This window comes from Scyliorhinus canicula, chromosome 8, assembly GCF_902713615.1.
Source record: "Scyliorhinus canicula chromosome 8, sScyCan1.1, whole genome shotgun sequence".
In the NCBI taxonomy this organism is placed as follows: domain Eukaryota; kingdom Metazoa; phylum Chordata; class Chondrichthyes; order Carcharhiniformes; family Scyliorhinidae; genus Scyliorhinus; species Scyliorhinus canicula.
In genome coordinates this window covers 199810910-199833771 of record NC_052153.1, presented here as the reverse complement: position 1 = coordinate 199833771, position 22862 = coordinate 199810910, and the positions used below count along the sequence as shown (strand labels likewise).

The 22862-nt window shown below is 50.1% G+C and overlaps 1 protein-coding gene across 1 annotated transcript in view; it reads right to left on the bottom strand.

Annotated features, from left to right (window-relative positions):
* The window catches only part of LOC119969965 (WD repeat-containing protein 70), a 232289-nt gene that overhangs the window by 78294 nt on the left and 131133 nt on the right, over positions 1–22862 (bottom strand). The window contains exons 8-9 of the mRNA XM_038803933.1: positions 9592–9668; positions 1314–1488 (exon numbers count right to left, since the gene is read on the bottom strand). Coding sequence (XP_038659861.1) covers positions 1314–1488; positions 9592–9668 — 252 coding nt within the window. The remainder of the gene's footprint in view (positions 1–1313; positions 1489–9591; positions 9669–22862) is intronic.

Here is a 22862-nt window from a genome sequence, read left to right as displayed (position 1 = left end):
AATCTCCCCGGAACAGCCAATCAGAAGCTCTGCTCTGCTGCCCTCTGCTCTGCAGCACTCCCTCTGTACTGACCCTCTGACAGTGCGGCACTCCCTCTGTACTGACCCTCTGACAGTGTGGCGCTCCCTCAGTACTGACCCTCTGACCGTGCAGCACTCCCTCTGTACTGACCCTCTGACCGTGCAGCACTCCCTCTGTACTGACCCTCTGACAGTGCGGCACTCCCTCAGTACTGACCCTCTGACAGTGCGACACTCCCTCAGTACTGACCCTCTGACAGTGCAGTATTCAGGATCAGCTGCACTGAAATCTCAGTACAGGATGAAGTTCTCTCTGGAAAGAGCTTTGCAGCTGCAACGTTCTTGACTCGGGTCAAAGTGCTTTTACTGAGAAATATATTGGTTGATAAGAGAACGCAGCAGCAGAGCACGAGACCCCCTGTGCCAGACACCACCCTCTGTGTCTCCCTCTGCCAGACCCCCACCCTCCGTGTCTCCCTGTGCCTGACCCCCACCCTCCCCGTGCCAGACCCCCACCCTCCCCGTGCCAGACCCCCACCCTCCCTGTGCCTGACCCCCACCCTCCCCGTGCCTGACCTCCACCCTCCCCGTGCCAGACCCCCACCCTCCCCGTGCCAGACCCCCACCCTCCCCGTGCCAGACCCCCACCCTCCCCGTGCCAGACCCCCACCCTCCCTGTGTCTCCCTGTGCCTGACCCCACCCTCCCTGTGCCAGACCCCACCCTCCCTGTGTCACACCCCCATCCTTCCCGTGTCACACCCCCATCCTTCCCGTGTCACACCCCCATCCTTCCCGTGTCAGACCCCCACCCTCCCTGTGTCAGACCCCCACCCTCCCCGTGCCTGACCCCCACCCACCCCATTGCAAGACCCCCACCTACCCCGTGCCTGACCCCCACCCTCCCCGTGCCTGACCCCCACCCTCCCCGTGCCTGACCCCCACCCTCCCCGTGCCTGACCCCCACCCTCCCTGTGCCTGACCCCCACCCTCCCCATGCCTGACCCCCACCCTCCCCCGCCTGACCCCCACCCTCCCTGTGTCAGACCCACACCCTCCCTGTGCCTGACCCCCACCCTCCCTGTGTCTCCCTGTGCCTGACCCCCACCCTCCGTGTCTGACCCCCACCCTCCCTGTGTCAGACCCATACCCTCCCTGTGCCTCCCCGGGTCAGACCCCCACCCTCCCTGTGCCAGACCCCCACCCTCCCTGTGCCTCCCCGGGTCAGACCCCCACCCTCCCTGTGCCAAACCCCCACCCTCGCTGTGCTGCTGTTGAACAAAACCACACTCACATTCATGTTTCGATCCCAGATTTGAATGGAACCATCCTGACACGCAGCAGCGATTAACTTTCCGTCCCTGCTGTACACACACGTTGTTGGAATGACCCGCTTTCCTTGCACAGATCGTGGCTTGAAAACATTCTTGTGTTTCTTCTCATTGTTCATGTCCCAGGTCCGCACTGTCCTGATCCAGAAACCAGCAAAGATTAGACACATCATTTCACCAGACTAATGGGGCAGTGATTCCAGCACCACTGCCTCCTCAGCTCACCCAGGGGGCAGTATCAGCCCCAATACCCACTGACCACACTAATGGGGCAGTGATTCCAGCACTATTACCTCTTCTTGCATCAATATGGCAATGATATCAGTGTTAATACCACCCTCCCCCCACCACACTAATGGGGCAGTGATATCACTATTAATAGCTCCTCCCTGCACAAATGACGAGGAATGTAGAGAGAATTTTCAACTTAACAGGGGGCTCATGGGATAAAATTTGAGGAGATTTGGGAATGGAAAAGAGACAAGGCAAGAGAGAATATTAGTGTGGAAAAAAATTAACGCAACGTGACAGGAAGGGACAGAGAATACAAATCTAAATTTATAAATCAGCAGATAAAGCTAGAGATTACAAAAACAGGAGGAGAAACTAAAGGCTCGGTCTTTGAATTCACAGAGGATAAACTGATCGATCAAACGTAAATAAATTACTGCGATCTGATAGACGCTTGTGGCCAATGTAAGAAATTGGACCTCAAAGGTAATAATCTTCATTAGTGTCACAAGTAGGTTTACATTAACACTGCAATGAAGTTACTGTGAAAAGCCCCTAGTCGCCACATTCCGGCACCTGTTCGGGTACACAGAGGGAGAATTCAGAATGTCCAATTCACCTAACAACACGTCTTTCAGGACTTGTGGGAGGCAACCGGAGCACCCGGAGGAAACCCACACAGACACGGAGAGAACATGCAGACTCCACACAGACAGTGACCCAAGCGGAATCGAATCTGGGACCCTGGTGCTGTGACGCAGCAGTGCTAACCACTGTGCTACACGTGTCACCCATTTCAGGATTACTAACGGTGCCTTGTGCTAGTCAGAGTAGAAATAGCAGGATATATCGGATAAATACTTGGCTGAAGAGATGATGTGAGACAGGGTTTCATGTCAAGAGGGCTAGAATACAAGACCAGGGATAGACTTCTGAGGCTGTATAAGGCTTTGCTCAGACCCCATTTGGAGTATTGTGAGCAGTTCTGGGCCCCGTATCTAAGGAAGGATGTGCTGGGCTTTGGAAAAGGCCCAGAGGAGGTTCACAAGAATGATCCCTGGAATAAGAGCTTGTCGTATGAGGAACGGTTGAGGACTCTGGGTCTGTACTGGTTGGAGTTTAGAAGGATGAGGGGACGGGATCTTATTGAAACTTACAGGATACTGCGTGGCCTGGATAGAGTGGACGTGGAGAGAATGTTTCCACTTGTAGGAAAAACTAGAAGCAGAGGGCACCATCTCAGACTAAAGGGACGATCCTTTAAAACAGAGATGAGGAATTTCCTCAGCCAGAGGGTGGTGAATCTGTGGAACTCTTTGCCGCAGAAGGCTGTGGAGGTTAAGTCATTGAGTGTCTTTAAGACAGAGATAGATAGGCTCTTGATCAATAAGGGGATCAGGGGTTATGGGGAGAAAGCAGGAGAATGGGGATGAGAAAATATCAGCCATGATTGAATGGTGGAGCAGACTCGATGGGCCGAGTGGCCTAATTCTGCTCCTCTGTCTTATGGTTTCAGTTTACTGGGGCATTGGGACTAGTTTTGGGGGAGATGGCACTGGACGGGTTCACCTGGGCAGGACCAGGACTGATGTCCTTGAGGGAAGTACTTGCTGGAGCGGTTGGGGAGGGTTTAAACTAATATGACAGGGGTGTGGGAGCCTGTGCAACAATCCAGAGCGGGGGAATCAAACACAAGAGAAAAAGACAGCAAGGAGAATAAGAAAAGTGATAGGCAGAGAAATTAAGAGCCAGAATCAGGTAAGGAAACAGTGAGGTAGACAAGTCCCCGGGGCCAGATGGGATCTATCCCAGGTTACTGCGAGAGGCAAGGAGAGAAATAGCTGGGGCCATAACAGAAGAACGAAGAAAATTACAGCACAGGAACAGGCACTTCGGCCCTCCCAGCCTGCGCCGATCCAGATTCTTTATCTAAACCTGTCGCCTATTTTCCAAGGATCTGCTTCCCTCTGTTCCCCGCCCGTTCATGTATCTGTCCAGATGCATCTTAAATGATGCTATCGTGCCCGCCTCTACCACCTCCGCTGCCAAAGCGTTTCAGGCACCCACCACCCTCTGCGTAAAAAACTTTCCATGCACATTTCCCTTGAACTTTCCCTCTCTCACCTTGAAATCATGACCCCTTGTAATTGACACCCCCACTCTTGGAAAAAGCTTGTTACTATCCACCCTGTCCATACCTCTCATAATTTTGTCGATCTAAACAGTTATCTTCACATCCTATTATTAAAGGGGCTGGTTTAGCTCACTCGGCTAAATTGCTGGCTTTGAAAGCAGACCAAGGCAGGCCAGCAGCACGGTTCGATTCCCGTACCAGCCTCCCCGAACAGGCGCTGGAATGTGGCGACTAGGGGCTTTTCACAGTAACTTCATTGAAACCTACTCGTGACAATAAGCGATTTTCATTTTTTTTCATTTCCTCTTGGACCACAGGCGAGGTTCCAGAGAACTGGAGAATAGCCAATGTTATTCCTTTGTTGAAGAAAGGAAACAGGGATAATCTAGCAAATTATAGGCCAGTGAGCCTGACATCAGTGGCGGGGAAGCTTTTGGAAAAGATACTGAGGGACAGAATATATGGGAATTTGGAGCAAAATGGACTCGTTAGTGACAGGCAGCAATGGTTTTAGATGGGGAAGATCATGTCTCACCAACTTGTTTGAGTACCCTCAAGGTGGCAACGCAGGTGGATAGAGTGGTCAAGAAGGCATACAGCATGCTTGCCTTCATCGGACGGGGTATTGAGTACAAGAGTCGGCAGGTCATGTTACAGTTGTATAGGACTTTGGTTCGGCCACATTTGGAATACTGCGTGCAGTTCTGGTCGCCACATTACCAGAAGGATGTGGATGCCTTGGAGAGGGTGCAGAGGAGGTTCACCAGGATGTTGCCTGGTATGGAGGGTGCTAGCTATGAAGAAAGGTTGAGTAGATTAGGATTGTTTTCATTGGAAAGACGGAGGTTGAGGGGAGACCTGATTGAGGTCTACAAAATTATGAGAGGTATGGACAGGGTGGATAGCAACAAGCTTTTTCAAGAGTGGGGGTGTCAATTACAAGAGGTCACGATTTCAAGGTGAGAGGGGGAAAGCTTAAGGGAGATATGCGTGGAAAGTTTTTTTACGCAGAGGGTGGTGGGTGCCTGGAATGCTTTGCCAGCGGAGGTGGTAGAGGCGGGCACGATAGCATCATTTAAGTTGCATCTGGACTGATATATGAACGGGCGGGGAACAGAGAGAAGTAGACCTTGGAAAATAGGCAACAGGTTTAGATAAAGGATCTGGATCGGCGCAGGCTGGGAGGGGCGAAGGGCCTGTTCCTGTGCTGCAATTTTTCTTTGTTCTTTGAGTATTTTGAAGATGTGAAAAAGAAAATTGATGAGGGAAGGGCTGTGGATGTCATTTCTATGGACTTTAGTAAGGTGTTTGACCATAAGAACATAAGAACTAGGAGCAGGAGTAGGCCATCTGGCCCCTCGAGCCTGCTCCGCCATTCAATGAGATCATGGCTGATCTATTGTGGACTCAGCTCCACTTTCCAGCCCGAACACCATAACCCATTATTCTTCAAAAAACTATCTATCTTTACCTTAAAAACAATTAATGAAGGAGCCTCAACTGCTTCACTGGGCAAGGAATTCCATAGATTCACAACCCTTTGGGTGAAGACGTTCCTCCTAAACTCAGTCCTAAATCTACTTCCCCTTATTTTGAGGCTATGCCCCCTAGTTTTGCTTTCACCCGCCAGTGGAAACAACCTGCCGACATCTATCCTATCTATTCCCTTCATAATTTTATATGTTTCTATAAGATCCCCCCTCATCCTTCTAAATTCCAGTGAGTACAGTCCCAGTCTACTCAACCTCTCCTCGTAATCCAACCCTTTCAGCTCTGTGAATCTCCTCTGCACACCCTCCAGCGCCAGTACATCCTTTCTCAGGTAAGGAGACCAAAACTGAAATCAATACTCCAGGTGTGGCCTCACTAACACCGTATACAATTGCAGCATATCCTCCCTCGTCTTAAACTCCATCCCTCTAGCAATGAAGGACAAAATTCCATTTGCCTTCTTAATCACCTGTTGCACCTGTAAATCAACTTTTTGCGACTCATGCACCAGCTCACCCAGGTCTCTCTGCACAGCAGCATGCTTTAATATTTTATCATTTAAATAATAATCCCTTTTGCTGTTATTCCTACCAAAATGGATAACCTCACATTTGTCAACATTGTATTCCATCTGCCAGACCCTAGCCCATTCACTTAACCTATCCAAATCCCTCTGCAGACTTCCGGTATCCTCTGCACTTTTTGCTTTACCACTCATCTTAGTGTCGTCTGCAAACTTGGACACATTGAACTTGGTCCCCAACTCCAAATCATCCATGTAAATTGTGAACAATTGTGGGCCCAACACGGATCCCTGAGGGACACCACTAGCTACTGATTGCCAACCAGAGAAACACCCATTAATCCCCACTCTTTGCTTTCTATTAATTAACCAATCCTCTATCCATGCTACTACTTTACCCTTAATGCCATGCATCTTTATCTTATGCAGCAACCTTTTGTGTGGCACCTTGTCAAAAGCTTTCTGTAAATCCAGATATACCACATCCATTGGCTCCCCGTTATCTACCGCACTGGTGATGTCCTCAAACAATTCCACTAAATTAGTTAGGCACGACCTGCCCTTTGCATGAACCCATGCTGCGTCTGCCCCTGTATCAGCCTCCCCGAACAGGCACCGGAATGTGGCGACTAGGGGCTTTTCACAGTAACATTATTGAAGCCTACTTGTGAGAATAAGCAATTTTCATTTTCATTTCATTTCAATGGGACAATTTCTATCCAGATGCCTCGCTATTTCAGTGACAGCGTTGTCACGTTTGCTCATTTCTAATCCGCCGGGACCATCCCAGAGTCGAGTGAATTTTGGTAAATTATCACTAGTGCAGGTCCCAAATGGCAGATTGGTACAAAAACTAAAATCACATGGGATTCGGGGTGGGCTGACTAGATGGATATAGAACTGATTTGGTTACAGGAGACAGAGAGTAGCGATGGAAAGGTGTTTTTCTGATTGGAGGTCTGTAGCTAGTGGTGTTCCGCAGTGATCAGTGCTGGGACCTCTGTTGTGTGTAGTATATATAAATGATCTGGAGGAAAATGTGGGTGGTCTGATTTGTAAGTTTGCGGATGACACAAAGATTGGCGGAGTTGCTGATTGTAGACAGACTAGTTTTTTTATCAACTTGGTGTACCCAATTATTTTTTTCCAATTAAGAGGCAATTTATCGTGGCCAATCCACCGACCCTGCACATCTTTGGGCTGTGGGGGCAAACACAGGAGAATGTGCAAACTCCACACGGACAATGACCTGGGGCTGCGATCGAACCCAGGTCCTCGGTGCCGTGAGGCAGCAGTGCTAACCACTGCGCCACTATGCTGCCCGTGATGTTAAAGTTAGTTTGCTACTGTGTTAATGATAAAGTTTGTTTTAATAAACCATATCCCTATTTGTGCGTGGAGTCACTCCGAGAGCGAAGTAACCTTTCTTCACAGTCTTACGAATTAAATAAAATATTGGGGTTTCTGTCCGGTACCCTAGCGACTGTTGGGGTCTGGTCTGGATCTCAATAACCTCAACAAGCGGGGTGGCACAGTGGTTAGCAGTGCTGTCGCACCGCGCCGAGGATGCGGGTTCGATCCCGGGTCACTGTCCGTGTGGAGTTTACACATTTTGGGCAGCACAAGTGAATAGCACTGCGACTTCACAGCGCCAGGGTCCCAGGTTCGATTCCCCGCTGGGTCACTGTCTGTCCGGGTGCTCCCACAGTCCAAAGATGTGCAGGTTAGGTGGATTGGACATGATAAATTGCCCTTAGTGACCAAAAAGGTTAGGAGGGGTTATTGGGTTATGGGGATAGGGGGGAAGTGAGGGCTTAAGTGGGTCAGTGCATACTCGATGGGACGAATGGCCTCTTTCTGCACTGTATGTTCTATGTGTATTCTCCCCGTGTCTGCATGGGTCTCACCCCCACAACCCAAAAATGTGTCGGGTAGGTGGATTGGCCACACTAAATTACCCCTTAATTGGAAAAAAGTAATTGGGTACTCAATTTATTTTCAAAAAATATAAAATAAAATTTAAAAAATAACCTCAGGAAGTCTCAAGTCCTTCACCAACCTGTCCAGGGCAGGATCTGGTCTCTCCCTCCAGCAAGATTAAAGGAGAAAGCTATCAAATGTGGAATATTTCCCACACCTGGGGAGCCACCTCACGGTGCCTCATCGTGCCGAGGTCTCAGGTTCGATCCCGGCTCTGGGTCACTGTCCGTGTGGAGTTTGCACATTCTCCCCGTATCTGTGTGGGTTTCGCCCCCACAACCCAAAGGTGTGCAGAGTAGGTGAATTGGCCACACTAAATTGCCCCTTAATTGGAAAAAATGAATTGGAAACTCTAAATTTATATTAAAAAAAGCATAGATCCAACATCGTATCCAATCCACAGGCACCTCCTTTGGACGAAGGACGAGAGCCGTTGATGATGGCGAGATCCTTACTGACAACAAGATCCTTCCAACTATTTCATATGGCTCAGAAACTTGGGCTTCATACAGTCGTCACCTCGAGGCCCTGGAGAGGTACCATCAATGCTGCCTGAGACTGATTCTCCACATCAGCTGGGAGGACAGGCGCACTCACATCAGTGTCCCGAAGGAGCCAAGCGCACCAGCATCGAGGCCATGATCATCCAAAACCAACTCCACTGGGCCGGCCACGTGCTGAGGATGTCAGAGTCCCAAAGGACTGTCAAGGAAATCTTCTTTGACGGCTCAAGGAAGACTCACAAACAAGAGGACAAAGGAAGCTCTTCAAAGACACCCTGAAGGCTTACCTCAAGAAATGCAACATAGACGTCAACGTCTGGGAGACCCTTGCTCGGAAGAGAGCTACTTGCAGAATTGAAAGGACACAATTCTTCGAGGACACCCAACAGCGAGAGGAAGCCTGGAAAAGGAGCCGAATGAAGGAAAACCAGTGATCTGGAGTCCAAGGACTGATTCCACCTCCCAGAAACACCTGCCATGTGTGTGTTAGAGATGCGACTCATCAGTCATTCAAGAACCCATGATCAGTAACATAGAGTTTCTTAGGTGGACAATCATACTCGTTAGCGAATGTTCGCCAAAGAAGAAGGCTATTAGATGACCTGCACTAGACATAAATTCCCTCCTATACAGAAGGAGGCCATTCAGCCCATCAAGTCTGCACAGACTCTCCGAAACAGTAAACTAGCCCAGGCTCATTCCCCTGCCCTAACACCATAACCCGACCTAACATGTATAACCTTTAGACACTAAGAGAAAATTTTTAGCAAAGCCAATCCACCTAACCTGCACATCTTTGGACTGTGGGGGGAAACCGGAGCACCCGGAGGAAACCCACGCACACACGGGGAGAACGTGCAAACTCCACTTACAGTCACCCCAGGCCGCAATTGAACCCAGGACCCTGGAGCTGTGAGGCAACAGCGCTAACCACTGTGCCACAATGTACAAAGCTATTTGAGATGAGAAGCACCGTCAGTTATGAATCCATCAGTGGCAATTGAGGGTAGTTATCGTTCCTCATAGCCAAGATGTAATCTACCGCTACTTAGCTTACCTGTAGCTGGCATAAAAATGCATTGCTTTCAGGTATAGTTGTATCTCCACCATGCACGGATTTCAATCCCTCAAAATATTACTCATCTCCAAGCTGACCCCTGACTTTTTGCCAAAATGATAGTCTGAAAAAAACTTTTACACATGTATCTTGGGTGTTTATTTTGGGTTTGGGTCACACCCCTCGAATACCACATAATGCTGCACAGCAGCACCTGTGAATAGCAAAGACGGCTTAAGCTTCTCGATAATGCCCTTTTCTCTTCACACTTGCTGACTTATTTGTTGTGTATTTCTGAGATTTTCTCTTTCCAGATTCTTACCCGTCATTTGAACAGGTGACGAACTCCTCCTTAATTTTGGGATGCCAGATTCCAGTATTCAGCATGGCAGTATGTCCCTGTGTGAGAACACATTCAGTTTATTGATTTATAAATATAATCCCACATTCCCTGCATGTGATATTCAACTGGAAAAAGCTGATTTTAAGAGAATGAGTGTGCAATTGGGGAAGTGGAAAAAATTGCCGACAAAGAAATAGAAGAGTGAGAATGGTTTCACAGCATGATTAATGGGGTTCTGGAGAAATATAATCACCAGAATTATAGAATCATCACAGCGCAGGAGACCATTCGGCCCGTCGGTCTGCACCGACCCTCTGATAGAGCACCCTACCTAGGCCCACTCCCCGTCCTACCCCTATAACCAGGGGCTGGTTTAGCACAGTGGGCTAAACAGCCAGCTTGTAATGCAGAACAAGGCAGCAGCACGGTTCAGTCCCGTACCGGCCTCCCCGAACAGACGCTGAAATGTGGCGACTAGGGGCTTTTCACAGTAACTTAACTGAAGTCTACTTGTGACAATAAGCGATTATTATTATTATTATTATTAACCTTTTGCACACTAAGGGGCAATTTATCATGGCCAATCCACCTAACCTGCACATCTTTGGACCATGGGAGGAAACCGGAGCACCCGGAGGAAACCCACGCAGTGTAACAAATATAGATGACTGAATAAATCAGGCCATTATTGAAGGGAGAGGTAGACTAAACCCCACAAGGGGTTTGATAGGGTACCTGTCGGGGTCGAGGACATAGAAACACAGAAAATAGAGAGGCCATTCGGCCCTTTGAGCCTGCTCCCCATTCATTATGATCATGGCTGATCATCAAGTTCAATACCCTGATCCCACCTTCCCTCCATATCCCTCGATCCCTTTAGCCCCAAGAGCTGTATCTAATTCCTTCCTACAGTGTTTTGGCCTCAACTACTTTCTGTGGGAGTGAATTCCACAGATTCACCACTCTCTGGGTGAAGAAATTTCTCCTCACCTCTGTCCTAAAACGTTTACCCCTTATCCTCAAACTATGACCCTCCCTAGTTCTGAACTCCCCCACCATCGGGAACATTCTTTCTGAATCTACCCTGAAAAAAGGGCAAATGTTTCCGCCCATTTAAAGGGTTTGGAAGCCGATGTGGTCTCCATACCGGAGACTCAATTGGAGCTGAGGGAATGGACCAGACCAGACCAGGAACCAGACCAGGAACTAACCGGGAACCAGACTGGGGACCAGCCGGGGAGCGGGAACCAGACATAGAACGATACAGCGCAGTACAGGCCCTTCGGCCCTCGATGTTGCACCGACATGGAAAAAAACGAAAAGCCATCTAACCTACACTATGCCATTATCATCCATATGCTTATCCAATAAACTTTTAAATGCCCTCAATGTTGGCGAGTTCACTACTGTTGCAGGTAGGGCATTACACGGCCTCACCACTCTTTGCGTAAAAAACCCACCTCTGACTTCTGTCCTATATCTATTACCCCTCAATTTAAGGCTATGTCCCCTCGTGCTAGCCACCTCCATCCGCGGGAGAAGGCTCTCGCTGTCCACCCTATCTAACCCTCTGATCATTTTGTATGCCTCTATTAAGTCACCTCTTAACCTTCTTCTCTCTAACGAAAACAACCTCAAGTCCATCAGCCTTTCCTCATAAGATTTTCCCTCCATACCAGGCAACATCCGGGTAAATCTCCTCTGCACCCGTTCCAAAGCTTCCACGTCCTTCCTATAATGAGGCGACCAGAACTGTACGCAATACTCCAAATGCGGCCGTACTAGAGTTTTGTACAACTGCAACATGACCTCATGGCTCCGGAACTCAATCCCTCTACCAATAAAGGCCAACACACCATAGGCCTTCTTCACAACCCTATCAACCTGGGTGGCAACTTTCAGGGATCTATGTACATGGACACCGAGATCCCTCTGCTCATCCACACTACCAAGAATTTTACCATTAGCCAAATATTCCGCATTCCTGTTATTCTTTCCAAAGTGAATCACCTCACACTTCTCCACGTTAAACTCCATTTGCCACCTCTCAGCCCAGCTCTGCAGCTTATCTATGTCCCATTGTAACCTGCAACATCCTTCCGCACTGTCTACAACTCCACCGACTTTAGTGTCGTCTGCAAATTTACTAACCCATCCTTCTGCGCCCTCCTCTAGGTCATTTATAAAAATGACAAACAGCAACGGCCCCAGAACAGATCCTTGTGGTACGCCACTCGTAACTGAACTCCATTCTGAACATTTCCCATCAACTACCACTCTCTGTCTTCTTTCAACTAGCCAATTTCTGATCCACATCTCTACATCACCCTCAATCCCCAGCCTCCGTATTTTCTGCAATAGCCGACCGTGGGGAACCTTATCAAATGCTTTACTGAAATCCATATATACCACATCAACTGCTCTACCCTCGTCTACCTGTTCAGTCACCTTCTCAAAGAACTCGATAAGGTTTGTGAGGCATGACCTACCCTTCGCAAAACCATGCTGACTATCCCTAATCATATTATTCCTATCTAGATGATTATAAATCGTATCTTTTATAATCCTCTCCAAGACTTTACCCACCACAGACGTTAGGCTCACCGGCCTATAGTTACCGGGGTTATCTCTACTCCCCTTCTTGAACAAAGGGACCACATTTGCTATCCTCCAGTCCTCTGGCACTATTCCTGTAGCCAATGATGACCTAAAAATCAAAGCCAAAGGCTCAGCAATCTCTTCCCTGGCTTCCCAGAGAATCCTAGGATAAATCCCATCAGGCCCCGGGGACTTATCTATTTTCACCTTGTCCAGAATTACCAACACTTCTTCCCTACGCACCTCAATGCCATCTATTCCAATAGCCTGAGTCTCAGCATTCTCCTCCACAATATTATCTTTTTCCTGAGTGAATACTGACGAAAAGTATTCATTTAGTATCTCGCCTCAGCCTCCACACACAACTTCCCACCACTGTCCTTGACTGGCCCTACTCTTACCCTAGTCATTCTTTTATTCCTGACATACCTATAGAAAGCTTTTGGGTTTTCCTTGATCCTACCTGCCAAAGACTTCTCATGTCCCCTCCTTGCTCGTCTCAGCTCTCTCTTTAGATCCTTCCTTGCTTTCTTGTAACTATCAAGCGCCCCAACTGAAACTTCACGCCTCATCTTCACATAGGCCTCCTTCTTCCTCTTAAGAGATTCCACTTCTTTGGTAAACCATGGTTCCCTCGCTCGACCCCTTCCTCCCTGCCTGACTGTTACGTACTTATCAAGAACACGCAATAGCTGTTCCTTGAACAAGCTCCACATATCCAGTGTGCCCAACCCTTGCAGCCTACTTCTCCAACCTACACATCCTAAGTCATGTCTAATGGCATCATAATTGCCCTTCCCCCAGCTATAACTCATGCCCTGCGGGGTATACTTATCCCTTTAGACCTGGGACCGGGAACCAGACCGGGGAACGGGAACCAGACCGGGGACCGGGAACCAGACCGGGGACCGGGGACCGGGGACCAGACTGAGGACCGGGAACCAGGCCGGGGAACGGGAACCAGACCGGGGACCGGGGACCAGACTGAGGACCGGGAACCAGACCGGGGACCGGGGACCAGACTGAGGACCGGGAACCAGACCGGGGACCGGGAACCAGACCGGGGACCGGGGACCAGACTGAGGACCGGGAACCAGACCGGGGACCGGGGACCGGGAACCAGACCGGGGACCGGGGACCAGACCGGGGACCGGGGACCAGACCGGGGAACGGGAACCAGACCGGGGACCGGGGACCGGGGACCAGACCGGGGAACGGGAACCAGACCGGGGACCGGGGACCGGGGACCAGACTGAGGACCGGGAACCAGACCGGGGACCGGGGACCAGACCGGGGACCGGGGACCGGGAACCAGACCGGGGACCGGGGACCAGACCGGGGACCGGGGACCGGGGACCAGACCGGGGACCGGGGACCAGACCGGGGACCGGGGACCAGACTGAGGGCCGGGAACCAGACCGGGGACCGGTGCAGTGGTTAGCACTGCTGCCTCACGGTGCTGAGGACCAGGGCAGCACGGGGACAGTGGTTAGCACTGCTGCCTCACGGTGCCAAGGACCCGGGCGGCTCGGGGACAGTGGTTAGCACTGCTGCCTCACGGTGCCAAGGACCCGGGCAGCACGGGGACAGTGGTTAGCACTGCTGCCTCACGGTGCTGAGGACCCGGGCAGCACGGGGACAGTGGTTAGCACTGCTGCCTCACGGTGCCGAGGACCCGGGCAGCACGGGGACAGTGGTTAGCACTGCTGCCTCACGGTGCTGAGGACCCGAGCAGCACGGGGACAGTGGTTAGCACTGCTGCCTCACGGTGCCGAGGACCCGGGAGGCACGGGGACAGTGGTTCGCACCACCTCCAACCTTATTGGATGGGACTGTTTCATGTTCAGGGTCGGAAGAGGGTAATATGTCCGGCATATATAGATAGATTTTGGGGGATAATCTGTTTTCGGTAGAGGGAGTGAGGAGGATCTGGGATACACACCAGAGGTGGAGGTGCAAATTGAGACCCTCCACAGGGTGAACACCACATCATCCTGTGAGAGGCAGTGTCTAATCTCAGCCTCGCACAGCGAGGACCAGCACGGTAGCACAGGGAATAGATCATATAATTTACAGTGCAGGAGGCCATTCGGCCCATCGAGTCTGCACCGGCTCTTGGAAAGAGCACCCTACCCAAGGTCAACACCTCCACCCTATCCCAATAACCCAGTAACCCCACCCAACACTAAGGGCTATTTTGGACACTAAGGGCAATTTATCATGGCCAATCCACCTAACCTGCACATCTTTGGACTGTGGGAGGAAACCGGAGCACCCGGAGGAAACCCACGCACACACGGGGAGAACGTGCAGACTCCGCACAGACAGTGACCCAAGCCGGAATCGAACCTGGGACCCTGGAGCTGTGAAGCCATTGTGCTATCCACAACGCTACCGTGCTGCCCTCCAAGCACAATAGCACTGTGGCTTCACAACTCAGGGTCCCAGGTTCGATTCACCGCTGGGTAACTGTGTGGCGTTTGCACTTTCTGCCCGTGTCTGCGTGGGTTTCCTCCGGGTGCTCCGGTTTCCTCCCACAGTCCAAAGACGTGCAGGTTAGGTGGATTGGCCACGATAAATTGCCCTTAGTGTCCAAAAAGGTTAGGAAGGATTATTGGCTTGGTGGAAGTGAGGGCTTTAGTGGGCTGGTGCAGACTCGATAGGCCGAATGGCCTCCTTCTGCACTGTAAATTCTATGTTCTGACTGGGAGCAGAGTCGGAGGGCGGAGTTCCAGTTGGTTCACAGGGCAGCTACATCCTGTAAGGTAAGAGTTGTTTTCTTTTTGTGGAGCAGCAGCAGTATATATGTATATATTTTAAAGGGACTAACGGGTATTTAATCTTTAATCTTTTTTTTCATTTTAAATGTCTTTGGGATTTCAGATCAGAGGGGATGGAGGCTCGGGCAGTTGCATGCTCCTCCTGTAGGATGTGGGTGGTGAGGGATATCACCGGAGACCCCGCTGATTATACCTGTGGGAAGTGCACCCAACTCCAGCTCCTCAGAGACCGTGTTAGGGAACTAGAGCTGGATGAACTTCGGATCATCCGGGAGGCACAGGGGGTGATAGAGAGGAGTTACAGGGAGGGAGCCACACCCAAGGTTCAGGAGAAGAGTAGCTGGGTTACAGTCAGGGGAAGGAAAACGAACGGGCAGACAGTGCAGGGATCCCTCGTGGCCGTTCCTCTTCAAAACAAGTATACCGTTTTGGCTGCTGTTTTGGGGGGGGGGGGAATGACCTACCGGGCCAGATCTCTGGTACTGAGTCTGGCTCTGGGGCTCAGTAGGGAAGGGGGGAGAATAGAAAAGCAATAGTAATAGGAGACTCAATGGTTAGAAGAATGGATAGGAGATTCTGTGGTCGCGAGCGAGACTCCCGGAAGGTATGTTGCTTCCCGGGTGCCAGGGCCAGGGATGTCTCGGATCGAGGTTACATGATTCCTAAGGGGGAGGTGGAGCAACCAGAAGACATGGTGCACATAGGCACCAACGACATAGCTAAGAAAAGGGATGAGGACCTAAAAAGTGAGTTTGGGGATTTAGGTTGGAGGCTAAAGAGCAGGACAAGCAGAGTAGTGATCTCAGGATTGCTACCGGTGCCACGTGCAAGTGAGACAAGGAACAGAGAGTGAGTGCAGCTGAACATGTGGCTACAGGGCTGGTGCAGGAGGGAAGGCTTCAGATATGTGGATCATTGGGATATCTTCTGGGGAAGGAGGGACCTGTACATGAAGGACGGATTGCACCTAAACTGGAGGGGCACCAATATCCTGGGTGGGAGGTTTGCTAGAGCTCTTTGGGAGGGTTTAAACTATTTTGACAGGGGAATGGGAACCAGAGCTATGGATCAGAGGATAGGGTAGCTGTTGAACTGGCTGTAATAGTATGCAGCAAGTCTGTGAGGAAGGATAGACAGTTGATAGGGCAAAGTTGCAGTCAGTGGAATGGGTTAAAGTGTGTCTGTTTCAATGCAAGGAGTGTCAGGAATAAGGGAGATGAACTTAGAGCATGAATCAGTACTTGGAACTGCGATGTTGTGGCCATTACGGAGACATGGATTTCACAGGGGCAGGAATGGTTGTTAGATGTTCCGGGGTTTAGATGTTTTAAGAAGAATAGGGAGGGAGATAAAAGAGGAGGGGGAGTGGCACTGTTAATTAGGGAGTGCACCACAGCTGCAGAAAGGAGGTAGTTGAGGAGGGTTTGTCCACTGAGTCAGTATGGGTGGAAGTCAGAAACAAGAAAGGAGCAGTCACTTTATTGGGAGTTTTCTATAGACCCCCCAATAGCAGCAGAGAGATGGAGGAACAGATTGGGCGGCAGATCTTGGAAAAGTGCAGAAGTAACAGAGTTGTTGTCATGGGTGACTTCAACTTCGTTAGGTTTGGATGGAGCAGATTTTGTCAGGTGTGTATAGGAAGGATTCCTGACTCAATATGCAGATAGGCCGACCGGGGGGAGGCCATATTGGACTTGGTGCTCGGCAACGAACCAGGCCAGGTGTCAGAAAGGACTGGTTTAGCATAGTGGGCTAAATAGATGGCTTGTAATGCAGAACAATGCCAGTAGCGCGGGTTCAATTCCCATACCAGCCTCCCCGAACAGGTGCCGGAATGTGGTGACTAGGGGCTTTTCACAGTAACTTCATTGAAGTCTACTTGTGACAACAAGTGATTATTATTATTATTAGATGTCTCGGTGGGAGAGCATTTCGGTGACAGTGACCACAACTCCTTGACCTTTACCATAGTCATGGAGCGGGATAGGAACACACAGTATATTGGGGAGGTGTAGCCACCTAAGATGGACACTGGGCTAACAAAATGGAGAACTGCTAAGACTGTAGGGAGAAAACAGTCTTAGCCAGGACAAGCAGTCTGCAAAGGCTAATTAGCATTCTGCACGTATCGAAACTAGTTTATGGCCAGGTGCAAAATCTCAACCTAAGGTGTAAATAGCAAAACGCTTTGCATAGTAATGAGGCGATCCAGATCTGGGTCCACACAATAGCAACATTTGGGTTTGAATAGATACTTTGAGTGGACGCCCAGACGAAACGGCACCAGAAGTATCCACCACAAAAGACCCTAGAGACCGCCCCACCCATTGAGAAGAGACCCTCAGATTGGGGGATTTGTAAGACATCGATTGGGAAATGACCCAATCGATACATGGCAGGTAAAGGCCCGCCCCGAAAAGGCACGGACATTGGGGGACCTATAAAGGTAGACCCTGCACATGGTTCTGTCTGTTGACTCCGGCTCAGGTCTGTTGACTCCGGCTCAGGTCTGTTGTGCTCTGGCTCCGTTGCTGTTTTGCTCCGGCCTCGCTGTCTGTTGTTGCTCCGGCTTGCTGTTCTGACTCCGACTCCAGCCACCAGATCCTGTCTTCCATCATCAGCCGTTGAGCACCAGCCATCGTTCAGTAAGTGCCAAAACGACGCTCGCTACGTGAACCCGGCATTGCTTATACATTATTCGACTATTAGTGAACAGAAGGTGCAGTCCAGAAAGGAACAAAGGCCTTGTCCCCTGACCTTGCTGGTTCCTACTTAGATAAGTATTTAGTCGTTTAATAGTAGAAATAAGTATTAGTCTTTAGCGTATGCATGCGTATTTATTATATTTGTATAATAAATATTAATCGTTTGAACTTACTAATCGGTGTATAGTTTTATTACTTTGAACCTGACCTTGAAATACTTGTGAGGTGTCTAAATACGGCACCTGGCGACTCCGAGCTGAAAATACACACACAGAGCTGTAGCAGTGTTAAGCACACGGCCTTTAAACGGAGGCGTGTTAATACACTCCAATAAACGCGTAATACACTCAAGTAAAACGTGCAACATTTAGTGGCGACTCCGCCGGGACGCGGTTACAAGTGGCACCCCCACTCCGTCGAGGACCCTGAAATTTGAATTAGAAATCTGAGTAAAGAAAAAGGAAAGAAATCACAAGTATTCAAGGTGTTCAAACGAATAAACGTAATTCGGAAGTGTGTTTAGTGCATGCGTACTAACAGGGTTGTAAGGAAAACCTGAAAGCGTTTTTGTTGCGACAAACTTTCGGGAGTTTTGTGAACGGAACATAGCGTAAGCCTTACCCGTTTCGTGAGACATAACCTCAACACCCCCTGTTCCAAATTAAGTGAGTCAGAGAAAATGGCCATGCAGGCAATGGAACGCCTCATGAACCCAGAACGGTTTGTGGTCGCAGCGACCAGCAGTAGCCGAGTAGGTCAGTGTCCCGTGTGGGAGCTGGAACTCCGCAAGTATCTGCAAGGAAAGGGATGGCCCCTTTGGAAAGAATTCTGTATGAATGAGGAGACAGGTCCCGGAAGTATAGGACATACTTGGTGGGAGAACCTCTCTCAAATTCATAAGAAAACCCTTAGTAAAGCACGCAAGCCGATGGCAATCGTGTCCTGTTTGGCACAATTGCGAGGCACAGAGGAGGTCGTTCAGACGCTCCGGGCAGAATTAGAAGAACGAAATAGGATGAGCAAAGTGATGTCAGGGACATCGAGAAAGAAAATATGGATCTTAGAGGGAAGTTGGCAGAGAAAGGGAGAGAGGTGGATGATGCCAAGAGGGCACATCAGTCTTGTCTAGCCCATCTCAGCAGTTCCCAGACCCAGTACGAAAAGGCCTATCAGGACGTGCAACGTGCCGTCCTGATAAGAGAAGAATCAGAGAAGCAGGTAGAGGCTTTGCAGAGGCAATGCTCTGACCTAAAGGCAGCTTTAAGAGCACTCCATGCTGCCACCACAGAACAAAGACAGAGTACAGTAGACCATGCAAAATGCAGGAAGCAGATTGCGGAGCTGCAATCGCTGCTTTCAGTGCAAAATGGGTTCCAAAGCACCTTTGGAATGCAGTTAGATGAGGAGAATGCCCCAGACTGGAAGGAATTAAGCGAGACAGCGCAGCGTTATGTTCAGGGAACATGTGCGCCAGCAGCGCAGCAGAAAAGACAAGCACCCCAACCTCCCACAGATCAGATAGTTACCGCACCAATGAATCCAGTCACCACCCAAAGGAAAGCGACCACAGAAGGCGCACCCGATATTACCTACACCACCCCCTTAACTGTAACCCAATTCAGGGACGCGTGTGAGAAGATCATTCCGTTTCTCCCCACCGCAGACCCCCACCAATTTTTCGCAAAAGTAAAGCAACAGGCAACCATGTACGGCCTGGACGAGAGAGAGCAGGTTAAGCTCACGGTTCTGAGCTTAGACCAATCGGTTGTAGCAGCCCTCCCCGACCCACAGAACGTTGGCGGAGGCACCCTAGAGGAAATGCACACCTCCATTTTAGATGCCATAGGGTATAACCGAGGTGACCCAGTCGAAGGACTTAACAAGTGCCGACAAAAGAAAACCGAGCACCCCACAGCATTTGCAGGAAGGCTGTGGATCCATTTTAACGCAGTTTTCGGCGATTTAAATAGAGCCCATTTGAACCGTGAAAACATGGTTAAATGGACGCGCACCATAATTTCCCATGCCACAGATGCAGGACAGAGTGCTTGCAATAGTTATGACCCCTCAGAAGAGGCCCATAATGAGAAGTGGGTCCTGAAAAGATTGTCCCGCGCTTGGGAGCAATCAGTTCAGGGCAGAGGCAAAGTGAAATCCCCAGAAGAAGCTCAGGCTGCAGAGGACATTCAGGCAGTGAGAGCGCACCAAAACCCCGCGTGGGTAAATGAAGGAAAGAACAGCCCTCCACAGAAGTCGCAGGAATGCTACAACTGTGGCCAGTTAGGACATTGGGCTAAGGAATGTAATGCACCCCAAAGATCACAGAGAGGCCAGCAGACAGGCACTCTGAATAGGAATAAAGCCAAACCAATCCATAGTATAGGGATACATTCAGGACAGACCAATGTGGACGGAACGGACTGCCGGTGTTCGGGCTCCCCCACTTGGGTCTGTGACACTCTTTGGGATCAATCCGGAAGACCGGTAGTCACAGCTAAGGTTAGAGGGAAGCCCATAGAGTTACTTTGGGACACAGGAGGGTCCCGCACCACGATTAATTCCACCACCACGGCACAGGCAGACACGTGGCCGACCACCTCCACCATCACACTTAGCGGTTTCACAGGACACTCGCAGCAGGGACACATTACAGCCCCCGTAGCAATCCAGCTAGGGAACATTTCCACCAAACACCCCGTCGTTCTAGTAAATCTTCCCCAGACAGCAGAACACATCCTGGGGATAGATTTTATGAATGCCCATAGCCTGTCGTTCGACCCAGTTAACCAGTGTGTCTGGCGAATGGCGAGATCGGACAGAGCACCCGCTACTCTCACAGTAGGAGAGTACGCTAATAGGATTAGCGCAGTAGGAGACTATTCATTTGACCTGACTGCACTAAACACGGACAGACAAGTAAAGGCAGTATTACACAAACACAGGACAGCATTTGCCAGTCACCGGCACGACTGCGGCAGAATGACTGGACAAATTCACGTTACCGGACCTGACCCCCGACCACAGAAACAATACAGATTTCCCCTAGAAGCAGAGGGAGAAATAGAGAAAGTGATCGGTAGCTTATTGGAGCAAGGTGTACTTAGAACAGTAGCCTCGACCAATAATGCCCCTATTTGGCCAGTGAGAAAGCCCGACGGATCATGGCGTCTGACCATCGATTATCGGGAGCTCAACAAAGTAACCCCAGCAGTAGCCCCCACGGTAGCAACAAGTCCCGAGACCATGCTCAAACAGGGACTCAACTCCAAATTTTTCACGGTATTGGACATTAGCAACGGCTTCTGGTCAATCCCATTGGCAAAGGCGTGCCAGTACAAATTTGCCTTCACATTCAAAGCACAACAGTATACGTGGACATGCCTTCCACAAGGATTCCACAATTCCCCCTCCATTTTCCACCGACAGCTGGCGAATGGTTTAGAAAAATTTTCCCGCCCCGAATGTCTGGTACAGTATGTGGACGATCTATTACTGCAGACAGACACAAAGGCAGAGCACATTACGCTTCTGGCCGAGCTCCTGGAACTTTTAACCTCAATTGGATGTAAAGTTAACCCAAGAAAGGCCCAGATTTTGGAAAATAAAGTGATGTATTTGGGTACAGTCATCACACACGGCAAACGCGAGATCAAATTCAAAAGAATTGATTCGATTGTCAAATTGCCCCTTCCCCAGAATGTTTCAGCCCTCCGGTCGTTCTTAGGACTGGTTGGTTATTGTCGGAACCACATCGACGGATTCGCAACAAAGGCAGCCCCACTCTCAGACCTCCTTAAGAAAGGAGCCCCCTGGGAATGGCTTCCCCCTGGGAATGGCAGCATACAGAGGCTGTGGAGGAGTTAAAGAAAGCCCTTAGCGCAGCACCCGCGCTGCAAGTCCCAGACCCACTCTCCCCCTACGCAATAGAGGTAGCGAGCACAGATCTGACCCTCTCGGCCGTGTTACTTCAGGAACGGCACGAGCAGCTAAGACCAGTGGCTTATGCCTCCCGACTTTTAGACCCAGTAGAACAGGGATTTTCAGCCTGCGAGAGGCACCTCCTAGCAGTTTTCTGGGCAGTTCGGTACTTCTCGTACATTACCGGACTCAACCCCATCACCATTTTGACCGAGCACACCCCCACACAGTTACTCCTAGACGGTCGACTGAAGGACGGTTCAGTTAGCCAGATTAGGGCAGCTAGGTGGACACTACTCTTACAAGGACGCGACATTACGGTTAAACGGACCCGCACACACACATTTTTAGCCGACAACCTCCAATATCCAGGACAGCCCCATGAATGCGAAATTGTAGCACCCCTACACAACACAGGACCCTTCATAGCGAAGACACCCCCCAGGAAGATAGGGAACCCAAGACCAAGCTCCCAACACACAGACACGTGTGGCCCACTACGGAAATACGTAGACGGTTCATCCACGGTTTTAGAAAGTGAGCGTATCACGGGATGCGGCATCTATGTCGAGGACGCGCAGGGTCGCGCTCTCGAAGAAATAGCTTTAAAATTGCCAGGTCACTTAGGCGCGCAGGCAGCAGAGCTCGCGGCCATAGCTTATATAGTGGACCACCCCGATTCTTTCCCCAGCCCGGCGGACATATATTCGGACAGTCTATATGTCTGCAACAGTTTGACAGATTTTCTACCCCTATGGAGGACACGAGGTTTTGTCTCCGCAGACGGGAAACCCCTTCCATCAGCCCCTTTACTCCGCCACATTTTAGATAAAGCGAAGGACAGAACCTTCGGCATCATAAAAGTTAGAAGCCACCATAGGTCATCCCCCCCTGGGAATGTAAAAGCCAACGCACTGGCTAAGGCAGGTTCCAGGCGAGGACACTTATGGACACCCCCAGCTAGCGCACCAGCTAGCGCCCCTGTGAGCGCAGTTCAAGTCTCACAGACCGATATCAAGGATTTAGCTGAAGCACAGAAGCAGGATGAGGATCTCAGGGAGATTTTTAAAGGCAACTTTGTGCCTCAGTTTGACAAGTTTAGACACGCACTGACCACACATGAGGGTGTGATCATCAAGGACCAGCTTTATGTGGTCCCGCAGCAGGACAGAAATCAACTGATTGCCTTGTTCCATGACGGGCATGGACATCAAGGGATCGACACGACCACGAGGCACCTCAGGCAGCT